At 34.8% G+C, this 12,856-nt stretch overlaps 1 protein-coding gene across 1 annotated transcript in view; it reads left to right on the forward strand.

Moving 5' to 3' along the window:
- The window catches only part of CSMD1 (CUB and Sushi multiple domains 1), a 519,811-nt gene that overhangs the window by 220,585 nt on the left and 286,370 nt on the right, over positions 1-12,856 (forward strand). The window contains 3 exon segments of the mRNA XM_077151716.1: positions 2,193-2,396; positions 3,683-3,807; positions 4,192-4,288. Of these exon segments, the coding sequence (XP_077007831.1) occupies positions 2,193-2,396; positions 3,683-3,807; positions 4,192-4,288 (426 nt within the window).

Consider the following 12,856-nt stretch of genomic DNA (forward strand, 5'->3'; position numbering starts at 1 on the left):
TGTCTCCATGGGATATCACTTTTTTCTTTCATACCACCATTCAATTGTAACAAAATACTCGTGGAAAAATATGAAAAATAAAATTTTAAACAATATTTTATTATGATGGAAAATTATAATTATTTTGCATTCCACTTTTAGTTATAGAAAAGACCAATTTTGGTATATTCTTAATAATTTCAACTATAGCAATTAAACGGTATATAATTTTATTGACTAGACTTTTGATAGAAAATGTTTGCAACACTAGTGAAACACAGTTTAATCAGAATAATCTTCTGATGTCCATTCCTAAGGAATTGCCTTTTTAGAAGCAATTACACAACTGGTGGCTGTAACAGTACATTTTCAATTTAAAAAATGTTGCCAATATGCTAGGAAAAGCAGTTTGTAGACAGAATCATTCTTTTTAGAGAATAGAGTACATGAATACATTCTCTCACGGGGTTGTGTTTTGGGTGGAGAAATACAAGAAGTGAGACTAATGAAATCCTAGCGATACTATTATCCTAAAGATAAACACATACTGACTTTACACAGTGGACAACGAAACCAAAATAGATTTCAGAGTGCAAAACTTGTGGATCTGTTTTCAAAGAGTTGATTTGACAAACTTCTTTGCCAATTGAAATATTTTTCATGCTTTATCTATGCCCCTTGTGATAAACATAAAATGTTCTTCAAGCTGGTAAATTCTGTTATATTCCCTACATCGATTTCTCACTCTGTACGTTACATTGAAAATCACGTGTCAGGGCCAATATCCAAAGGCCAAAACAAATGCACCTGTAATCAAACAAATTGGATTTATTAGTTGCTCCAACAAGGAAAACCAAACACCATGGGAAACCTAGGGATGGCTCAGTTAGAGGGTATCAGGAAGGGCTTATTGTAGGATTTTGGTTGTATTAGGGGATTTGGGAGAGGACGCAAGGCAGTGTGAATTGCTCTGGATTGGGTGCTGTCAAGAGGCTGATTATATTATTGAATAGCCTTATTTTGATCTAGAAGGTAAAAGGAATGGAATGAAGCTAAAATAAGAATTAGTAAGGAAGTCTTGTTAACCAAAAGAGGGACATTTTTGGTCTTTTATGTTCTTTGCATAATGTTCTTGATAATGTTTGTGATCAGATATGAATACAAAGAGGTCTCAGAGTGACCTCATCTGATTTGATGTTCTGTGAGACTGTTTATTTTTAACAGGAGAACATCCCAACCTAGTTTTTGGTGTCAGGCAGCTACCAGCTGACAGATGTCAGAACTGTTTGTTTTTTTCTTTATCACACCTTTAGGCAGCCTAATGGCTTCACCAGATGGAATACTTTATTGAATTTTGCTGTCTTTTTTTTTTTTCTTTGCATTTGGAAAGCATGCAATTATACTATTAAACATGCATTTTAAACTACACACCATCTCACTAAATATTAGAATGATCATTTATGGAAATATCCTACCTCTTCCACCCTTGCACTCCAACACAACTGCTCTCTTGGCCCCTACACCCCTCCAAGGACAACTGATTCCAATGAGAAGACCCAGGGAAAAGAGATGATAGGCTCTATTTTTTTATCTAATTCTACCCCCACCAGTGGGACCTAAACTAGCTTTCTCTGATAATCTCTTCCAAGTGTTTCCATTTGTAATGAATTATTTAATTTTTCTATTTTCCCATAGCACATTCATTATTATATCACAATTGCCATGTATAACTATGCCTTTATACATTGGCTTTTCTCACTAGGCTCTAAGGTCCTTAAGTATGAAGATAAATTCTTAGTCATCTCATTATCACTAGGAGGATGAAATGAGTGTTCAATTAGTTGTAATTGCCTGAATATCAATCAATCTTCCTAAGGCATGAATTCTACTTATGCCCTGGTTGCCATGTCTAAAAATTAAGTTAGAAAGATGGTTATTGTAATTGATATGAGGATGAAATAAAGGTGAAAGTATTCCAAAAAAGTAGCTGTTTTAAATACATAGACCATAATCTCGTTCCCTTTTCTCACAATTTCTACATAGTGTTCCGGATTATGTTTCTCTGCTTGGAACTAAAAATTCATACTTAAAAATTATTAATTTCTACATCAACACAAACTCTCACTGGACTCATTTTGAATCCCTTTTCAAGGAAATACCTTGGCTTCTTCCTGAAGATACATATGGTTGTGCTGTGTGTGTTTTACTTTTAGCTGTTCCTCGCACCAGTGATACACAGTGCAGCTCTGTCCCAGAGCCCAGATATGGAAGGAGAATTGGTTCTGAATTCTCAGCTGGTTCAATTGTTCGATTTGAATGTAACCCAGGATACTTACTCCAAGGCTCCACAGCTATCCGCTGTCAGTCTGTGCCTAATGCTTTAGCTCAGTGGAACGACACAATCCCAAGTTGTATAGGTAAGCATGTCTTCGTGATATCTGATAACTTGCATGAGGATATAAATCAGAATTTAGGAGCAGCTTTAGAAAACTGCTTTCCAATGCATCTATCCTGTCTACACAAATTGAATTGATCATGCTTGTGACCTATTTAAAGAATAATTTGTTTTATCAGAAATAATTGAGTAGCAGCCAAACCCTAAAAATATTGTTGTGTTTCATGAAATAACTCGTCAGATTGATAAATGTGAGACATGTTTTCCTTCTCAGTATTTATTAAGTATGTCATCAACCCTAAAACCATGAATATACAACATAATTTCATTTTGGGGAAAAATCATTATAATGTTGATTGGCTATATTACTTGTGTAATAAACTTTTAATAAATTTATGCTGATGAATGTTTGAAAAGCAACAGGTTAATGCAGACTGAATAACAATCACATTTTTAGTTACAGTTTATTTTCTTCATTTGTATAAGATCCTCTAATGCAATCAGGATTGGCAGTCAAATTCATTTGTACATTTTACACATCTCTTCTCTTCTCTGGGCTTGCTCATAAAAATCCCATTAAAATTATTTGAAATTATATGTCTGCATTTAAAGAGAAGTTTCTCAAAAGTTCTTAAATTGTAGTAGATCAATTATGCTAAAGAGAATCAGTATCAGAGTTGGCATTAAGGAAAGCCCTAAGCCCTTTCTTTGAGAACCTAAAACAATTAATTTATAGACTTAAGTTCTTCAATTTATTAGCATAATAGAAAATAATCAATAGTATTTCCAATTAAAAAAAAGGACTAGCTATTGCCTTGGCTAAATAACGTCAATTAAAATTTCATAGTACATGTAAAATTTCTCTTAAAATCTCATCACATGGTGGACAACCGTGGCTCAGTGGCAGAGTTCTTGCCTGCCATACTGGAGACCCAGGTTCAAATCCTGGAGTCATGTCAAAAATAGATAATAAAATAAATAAATAATTAATTACAAAAAAGAGGGTGGTGCGACGGTGGCTCAGTGGCAGAATTCTCGCCTGCCATGCTGGAGGCCTGGGTTCGATTTCTGGTGCCTGCTCATGCAAAAAAAAAAAACTAAAAACAAAAATGTCCTTACACACCTGGGTGCACGGGGTGGCTCAGCGGTAGAATGTGCACCTTTCATGTGGGAGATCCGAGTTCGATTCCCAGAACGTGTACCCAAAAGAAAAAAAAATCTAATCACACACCAAAAGAAAATCAGACACCAAATTAATATTGTTCTTTATTGTATTTTATTTTTATTAAATGTGACTTTGTCTTTTAGTCCCTTGCAGTGGCAATTTCACTCAGCGGAGAGGTACAATCCTATCTCCTGGTTACCCTGAACCATATGGTAACAACTTAAACTGTATATGGAAAATCATAGTTACAGAGGGGTCAGGCATTCAGGTGAGTGCATGAGTCCTCAAATAACTAGTGCGAAGGTTGGGCCTGTGGGGTAGTTCTTATTCTTTTCTATTTATTTTTTTCATTTCTTTTTGTATTGGCTATTTTCAACACATAGACTACAATCTCTTTCTCTTTTGTTATGATTTCTACATAGTGTTTGAATCAGGTTTCTCTACTTGGAATTAAAATAATAGATGTGGTGAGTGAAAACAATATCAAAACTGCCATTTGTGAAAATTTTCGGGTGCTTTTTCATGGATTCTTTTCTTTTTTTTTTTTTTTTGCCTTTCTCGTATTTAGGTGGTTTTAATCTTGTGAAAAACCCCATGGGATTAATTTATTCAAACTGAAAGTAAATATTAGTTTAATTTTATTGTTTGGTAGATTCAGGTGATCAGCTTTGCCACAGAACAGAATTGGGACTCACTTGAGATTTATGATGGTGGTGATATGACAGCATCTCGCCTGGGAAGTTTTTCAGGTAAGACAACAAATACCAAGGCCTGTTTCTTTGTGTGTGGATCAAAACCAATAAACAAAACATTCAATGTCAATTTTTCCTACAACTCTCCTATATCTGTAATAGTATCTCTAGTGTTGAGAGTCTAAGCCACTAAAAAAGATGAGAAAAAAGAAAGCTTTATTCCCTAGGAGTAGGAACATTATTCTGTAGATGAGACTGCCCTGCCTTCCAGCCCTTAGTAGAGCTTTTCTATGTTATCAGCCTTGGACTGGTCAGGAGACAGGGGGACAAAGAAAGAATAAGAGGTGGGGGGTAAGGCAGAGATTAGATAACAGTTCTTGGTTCTTAAAAATAGATAACCTAAAGGTAACTAATCTGGAAAATTATACTCTGCAGTTTCAGGCTTTCATGAAAATAGCCTGCTTATTCCTAAAATTTGCAACTCTTTGTTACATAAGAATTGTAGAAATCTTAACCTTTTACATCAGATGTTCCCCTGCTTACTCATAAGTAGTAGCAGACATGAAATTGTAGTCAACCTCATTTCGTCCTGTCTCACTCTTTGTTCCGCTTCCAACGCTCACATATTTATCCGAGTAATGAACAGTTTTCTTTCAAAATGTTCCCTTCAGCTGTGCAGTTCCTTCCCTTCCCATTGCCCATAAACCTTTTTTTTTTTTAAGGAATAAATAGTAAACTTTATTAAAAGAGAAGTTTCTTTTAAGTGAGAGTACATGTCTAAGAGGTTAACACGGACATGGCTGAGCGAGGGACACTCATTGGGTGGAATGGGCCAGCTTACTTTATAGGAAAGTTCTGTGAATAACAGGTTTCAGTAGGAGCCTTTGAATACTAGGTGTCTTCTTTGTTCTAGGAAGCGATAGCTAGCAAAATTTATGGTTTGCTGTCATATAACTAAAATTTGTCTTTGCCCATTGTCCATAAACTTTATGCAGGACCCTAGTCCCTTTTCTTTCATACTAGCAGGTTATCCTGCCTCTAAACCTTTGTCGCTGCTCTCTTCCATTCTCTGTAGTATTAGCCCATCAATCTTCCAGATAGATTAGCTGTCATCACTTTCATCATAATCATTATTTTCCCAATCTCCATCATTGACTGAGCAAGTGTACATGTTTACATGCATTGTCTATTTCTTTCCTAACAATAGCACTATGAACATAGTTTGGTCATTATTGTTTACAAGTGAGGAACAAAGGTTTGGTATTTTAGGATTTTCCAAAGGTAGGAAACATGTAATTGGGATTTTAATTGCAGAGCCTGGGTCCAATTGCCTGATTTGGGGATCATATTCTAAGACAGAGTGATTTAAGCACATAAAAGTTTATTTTTCTGGCATAACAAGAAATCTAAATACAGAATATTTCTTTTTATCTAGTAAATAATAGCTTTTCAAAAAGTTCCCACAAGTTACTCAATATAAAAATATATAAATATATAAATATCTCATTGGCCTGAACTTTTGGTCATCTCAATTGCAAAGGAAGACTGGGATTTTTTCCCCTTTTAAGCCTAGCATAGTCCTTCCTTAAACAGCGTCTGTATTCTGTTCTTCCTTAAGAAATCAGACACAGAAACCAGTAGTGGGTGGAACATTAGGAACATCTGACACAACTTTCATTTCATCACTCACCTCTTTAATAATAGCTTTCTGTGATCTGGTTTCTGGTTGCTAGCAAATAAATACTTATTTATACAAGACATTTTAGGATTTTGTGCAATAAAATGTCAGTCTAAATTTTTACTGTTACCTGTCAGACACAATCTATATGGCTGTCTTTGTATCATTTATTATTTTTTTTGGAGCATTTTTTTGCAACAACCCATTACAGTTCTTCAGGCTTGACCTCAAATGTTATTTTTTATTTTCCATTACCAGAAAAGATAAAGTTCAGGTTAATATGCATTTTTTTAAAAGAACGTTCTATATATAGCAACACCACGTTTATTGTTAGGGTGAAAAGATCAGGTCTTTTTCATTAAAAACAACAAACAACAAAGCTTAAAATCTTTAAGTAGATCTCAGACTCTCCTTAATCATATCAATAGAAGGTGGTAGGCAAGCAAGTGTTAGATGTAGGCATTAGGTGTTATAGGAGGGCAAAAAGCAGTATGATTCCTAGATTTGGGAGAAAGAAAGCTACCTTCGAAAAATTTAAATGTCTTAACCCCCAAAATAAGAGGGAGAAGAGATGCTCCAGGCAAAGGGAACCATACATTTTGTGCTTGTGCAATGTATATTTGTAATTTAGGTATACATTAGTTAAGGGAATATATTTTATATTTAAATAAATTCAGTTTAAGTGAATATAGAAACATACAGTTCAGCCTGATTCTCTTAAGTTGATAGAAAACTTATTTATACAAAAAAATATGTATTTATACATAAAATAAACTTATTTTATGTTGTTAGGAATCAACTACATCATTTTAATTTAATTTCTATCTTCACATTGTTTGAAGTTAAGCAGAGCATTCACATTTCGTAATTTAACATTCAAGATATTTTTTTAGAAGTCCTAGGGATCCTCAATATGTGGTGATATACAATTTTCCTAAGATAAAAACTTGAATTATGGGCATTTCCAGACTCCAAGACAGTAGTGTTTTGTGAGTGAACCCCAATTTAGCTATTAATTTTCCTTGTCACTTATGCATTCTGTGAGACAAAATATGAGCAATAGCCATGTTGATGAATTTTGAGTAGTTTATAGCCATGGCCATTAAGGATATCAAGGGTTCCCTTGCATATTCAATTAAGAAAAGTCATCAACAAAATTCCTTAATTATGCTTTCTATACAACATAATAATATTTCATATACTATAATGTAGTAGAGAAAGAAAGATTCACATACCCTCCCTGGTTTTCTGCTTTGGTCCATTGAGGACTAGATGTTTGTGCTTTCTCAAAGCTTTATATAAAAGCTTTTGGGCGCTCTATTCTTTGACTCATTCTTCCCTAAGGGAAGACGAATGACCCTTCTGATTAGTGAGAGTCTTGTATTCATTGAAAAACATAATGAGCAGAGTCACTGTGGCTTGGTCCTACCATTGAAACCATTATTTGAAGTCCTCTTTGTCTCTTATTCTTCTATTGACAGGCAGGTTATTCTTCTATTGACAGGCAGGTAGGGCCTCCCTGTCTCCATCTCTTTCTTTCTTTATGTTTTGGCTGAGGTCAGGTATATCAGGGGTGGCATGGTATGGGGAGGGAATCTGGTCTTTGTCTTGGCACGTTTTGGTAAATGGTTGCAGAATCTATTTTATCTATTTTCTCTCTCAATCTCTTACTCTCTTTCTACATCATGCCTCAGGATATAAGGAAGTCCCAAGGCCTAATAGGGTAAGAGAAATAGCAAGGCAAAGTTGGCCCCAGGTTTAATAAATTCACCTCCCTCAGGTTACCAGGACCCCAGCTTCCTTCTTTTGAGAGTTTTAAGACATTTTTCATATTTAAAATGCAAAATTTCATTTCTCTTCTTGTAGTGATCTTCTCTTTATTCACTATAGGTCATACAGCTGAAGCAGTGAAGAATGAGTGGTTTAATACTCTGTGAACACAACAGGATTTCTTTACAGTCTAAATTTCACAAGGGATACAATTAATTCTAAGATTTCATATGGGCTAATTTCCTCTTTCCATGTATTTATGAAGGTGTTTGGCACAGTTTGTAGCCAAGCAAGAAGGCAGTTGCATGTGATGGTAGCTGGGTAGGTTGGGGGCTGAGGAAAGCTGGTGAATACATACCTGGAAATTGAGAAGAAAAGGAAGAATGTTGAAGTTAATATGAACCCGATTTGAGAGGGGAGTTAGAAAAATGGCAAAGAAGAAGGCTAGAATGAACTTGTTGGGTTGCATTTGAATTAGAGATATTTGTATCAACTAATGGTTTTGATATCCATAGATATAGAAATAAATAACATGTGTGTGTGTATGCATGTTACCTACTTCTCACTTCTAAGAGTTGTTGAGACAGTAACAGCCCAGTATCAATGAACACATCTACTACCCAAAGTTTGGTTTCTAAACATCATTCTAAATACCATTCTCCACTTAAAGGAACAGGGTTCCTTGGAGAAATGCTGACTCCAAGGCTGTGGTGGGGAAAAAAAATACAAGAGGAATGATTTTATATAAAATAGAAATCTATGAGTCCCTACTTATATACGTAAATGAAAGAATGAATGATGAGAAAGCTTCACCTGATAGTAGAAAAAATGCTTAATAAATGTAGATGGAAGATTAAATTAAAACATCATAATTTGATCCAGAGTAGATTTTTAGCACCAAAGAAGCTTACAATTATAGATAAAATTTTGATGAGGAACAGGACATTTACATAATCTCATGGTATCTCCCCACATAATCCTTATTTATTACAAAGGGGGGAATAGTAACTTCACAGTGGAGAATTCTGGCAGAAACCACGTTAACCAAGTGTTTAATGTTAATATCACCCAAAATGGGACATCATATTCAATGGTAAACTGATAAATTTGCTCTTGGTAAAAAAAAAGTATGATTTGTAGCTTTCTCAATTTTTATGGTGTAAATACTCCCACCATGGCTGATTTTAGGAAAACAATGTAATGTCACTGAATACAGAGATGGGAAGAAATGTGCTGAATCAGCTCCTGCAAGACAGTACAAACCATCTTCTAAACACCAGTGTTAAGGTACCATGTGATCAGATGTCCTAAGAAAAATGCAGCATCACATTTCTGGTACCAAAATCTGTTTTTGTTTGCAAACTGCTGGAATGCAATATGCCAGAAGCAAACCGCTTTTAAAAGGAAATTTATTAAGTTGCAAGTGCACAGTCCTAAGGCCATGAAAATGTCCAAATTAAGGCAAGGCTATAAAAATGCTAAAAGTATGGCATCCAGGGAAGGATACCTTAGCTCAAGAAGGCTGATGACATTTAGGGTTCATCTCTCAGATGGAAAGGCACATGGCAATGTCTGCTAGCTTTCTCTCCAGGTTTCTTCAAGCACTTCCCTGGGGGTGTTTTCTTTCTGCATCTCCAGAGGTCTCTGGCTGTGTGGGCTATATTCATTCTGAACTTTTGAAAAATGGTTCCCTGTTAAAGGGCTCCAGTATGCAACCCCATCTTGAATGGGTGGCAAAGCTCCTCCATGAAAACCATCTAATTCAAAGTTACTACCTATAATCGGGTGGGTCATATCTCCATGGAAACAATCAGAAGATCCCATCCAGCAATATTGAATGAGGGTTGAAGTACATGGCTTTTCTAGGGTACATAATAGCTTAACTGGCACAAAGAGCATCAGACAAACCAAAATAGAAAAGTATATCACAAAATAGCTTGTTTGCATTTTTAAGAAGTGTCAAGTTCATGAAAGACAACAAAAGGCTAAGGAACTCTTCCAGGTTAAGGAAAACTAAAAACGCAGTATTAAAGTGCTCTGATGGCTCTTGGATTGAAATATTTTATATATAAGTCATTTTGGGAAATTTTCGAAACTTCAGTGTGGTCTGTGGAATAGATAGTAGTGTTGCATGAATGTTAATTTTTTTGATTCTGAGAACTGCACACTGAATTTTTTAGGAGTAAAGATCATTCTGTAATTTTCTTTCAGATGGTTCGTAATAGAATCATTTTACATGACAGATAGGTACATAGATAATAGAATTAGTTAAGTTAGAAATTATTTCAGAAAAATTTAAATAAGTTTTAAAAAGCTTTATGTGGAAATCATGACAAATCAGCCAGCAAAAATAAATATATTAAACTTTATATATATATATATATATATATTTTTTTTTTTTGCACGGGCAGGCTCTGGGAATTGAACCCGGGTCACCAGCATAACAGGTGAAAATTCTGCCACTGAGCCACTGTAGCCCGCTCTCCCACAATATTTTTTTAAATACTCATAAAGTGTATATTAAACTCAATTTAAAAGTTAGTATTTGGGTAAACCACAAATAAGAATAAGTAATTGCTAGAGGTAGATAATTCAGAACAGAAGATGGACTTACTGACTAACAACTTTAAGAAATTCTGTGCTTTGATTTTTTCATTTCCTTTTGGACAGCTATATGTATCTAACTTTTTATGGTGTAAACCATTTTAAATCATTTTAGAGGTAGGTAATTTATAAATTATAAATGTATAAAATAGAGCAAAATTCATGACAATTTGTAGCTGACAATCAAATTGAAGGAAAAGTAAATATTAAAAAAAGTAAATATTAAAAAAGTGTGCTGACGGTAGAATTTGTAGGAATTATAATAAAATTCCTCCATTTTCTTTATTATATCTCTTTCTATCTAGGTTGTAGTAAGACGATTTGATCAAAAAGATTCTGCTTGTGGCAACGTTGTTTTTTTTTTCTTTTGATAACCATGTACATTTCATATGGTGAGAATAAATTCCTTCGGGTTCACTCTGAGAAGAACCCAAAGAGAAAATCCAGTTAGAGGGGGTGTACAGGGCAGGGCCTCTCGTCAGCTATGGTCTGGGCACCCAAATATACAGCATCCTTGCAGCCCTTCCTAGGTAACTGATACTCGCATGTTTTTATGGGGCCTGAGCCATTAAAATCCAATTTTTTAAATAGAATAACAAATTATTATATCTCATAACAGAAATACAAGCAGGACTGCTCATGAATTTACTTGCTGCAATTAATAATAAGTAGAGGCAGCCTGATACTTTATAAAGCACTTTCATGCACAACTCACATATCCCTGCAAGAGATTTATTATCATTATTTTATAGATATTGGAACATATCACAATTTCTTTTTCAGTGACTTAGTTGAAGGTGATAGAGCTAATTTGTGTCACTGCCGGGAAAGAGGTTTTCTGATTCCCCATCCAGGGTCTTTCCACAATAATGCAGCCATGGAAAACAAACAAACAAAAAGTCAAACAACAAATATGTGCGTATTGAATACCCCATGTGCAAATAATTGTGGTGGGGATGTGAGCTATTAAAAAAATAATAATCTACGGTCTCATCACTCAAAAAGGGTACAGTTTTAAAAAAATGAAGCAAGCATAAACATTGTATGAGATAATACAAAAAGCCATGTCCTTTTTTTTTGGTTTGAAATATATTGGGCACTGAGTGTCCAAAGATGTCAAAATTACTGATTAAGTATATATGTTCAAACTGTGTGTGAAGCTTTAAAACCCAATGGAAGATTTTGCATGCTAGTTCAACAAGTCCTTAATTTATTTTCAGAATGGAATCATTCTGCATTTGTGACAGTTTATTTTATTGGGATATTATTTATATTTCATTTAGCTGGTATTTTTCCCTCCCTCATTCCAGGAAAAGAGTTAGGTTTTGTTAACATTTGGCTTGGACTAAAAGCAGCAGGTGTCCATTTTTTAAGGTTAAAACCCCCTCCTAGCTTTGGTCACTTAAAAGCCTAAGCTCGCTTTTTTAGATGCTTCAAGGATGGTGGTGAAGGCTGAGCAAGTTGAGATGATTGCCAAGAAGAAAAGTTACAATGTCCCCTCTCCTGGGCATCCCCCGGGAATTTAATGGTTTCTTTGAAGTACCAACAGGAGGTGGTAGTACCACAGAAAGAAAATGGCAGCCTGAAGTATTTAGAACACGAATTCAGCAAGGAGCATACTGTCAAAAATCTGCAGAATATTGGAACCACTAGAATGAAAGAGATGATGTGAGTTTGGAGAATGAGGATATGTGAACTAAAAAAAAAAAAAAAACAAAAAAAACAGAGGACCAAAAATTGGAACTATTTAATATCCTGGGATATGGAAGGAATCCTCAGTAATGACAGAGAGCAAATAACCCCAACTCCATAGAAGGATCCTCAGAACAATTGATGTTGATTTAGACTTTAACCAAAAGAAATAGCTGACATCCTAATAAATAAAAAATTCTTTAATTTCTATAAATACATATAAATAAAATTTAAAAATGCAGAATGAGTGCAGAATGAAGAATACATGGAAAGGCATGTTGGGATTTTGGAGATAAATTGTTAGCTATTTTATTAGCCCAGGTAAGAACTGAAGATAGTTTAGACTAAAATGATGGCAATGGAAATAAAGAGTTAATGATTGATTGAAGTTTTACAATTTCCTACATTCTAAGGCAAGATTGGTCTGTTCATCTTTCTAAAGCATTTAAAGAAGCTGATGTCTTTAAAACTGAATCCCAATCAGGGTGAGTTCTGCTTTATCAGAAAATAATTGATAGTTTTTGGAGTATGGCTAATAGGTCTGCATGGGTGGTAAACCCATGTTTATCGAGTTAGTAAGTAAGTGGCTTAGTCTGGTAAAGGAGTGAAGACTATAATGGGTATGAGTAGGAATAAGAAAGGGGAAATGGTTCAGGAAAGAAGTAGAAAAGCATTCAAGCACAAAGCATGCCCTGTTTTGGGAATGCCTTGAGGGAGAAAAATGAACTGGGAAAATAGGAGTGAGAAGAAGGTAGAAATGCAGCCAGTGGTTAAATCATGCGGGCTTCTTAGACCAAATTTAAAAAGTTGAAATTTGTCCTAAAATTACAGGAAATCTATGAGAATTTTAATATGACATATTCATATATCCATTTTAAACA

The sequence above is a fragment of the Tamandua tetradactyla genome, chromosome 3 (genome assembly GCF_023851605.1).
Source record: "Tamandua tetradactyla isolate mTamTet1 chromosome 3, mTamTet1.pri, whole genome shotgun sequence".
In the NCBI taxonomy this organism is placed as follows: domain Eukaryota; kingdom Metazoa; phylum Chordata; class Mammalia; order Pilosa; family Myrmecophagidae; genus Tamandua; species Tamandua tetradactyla.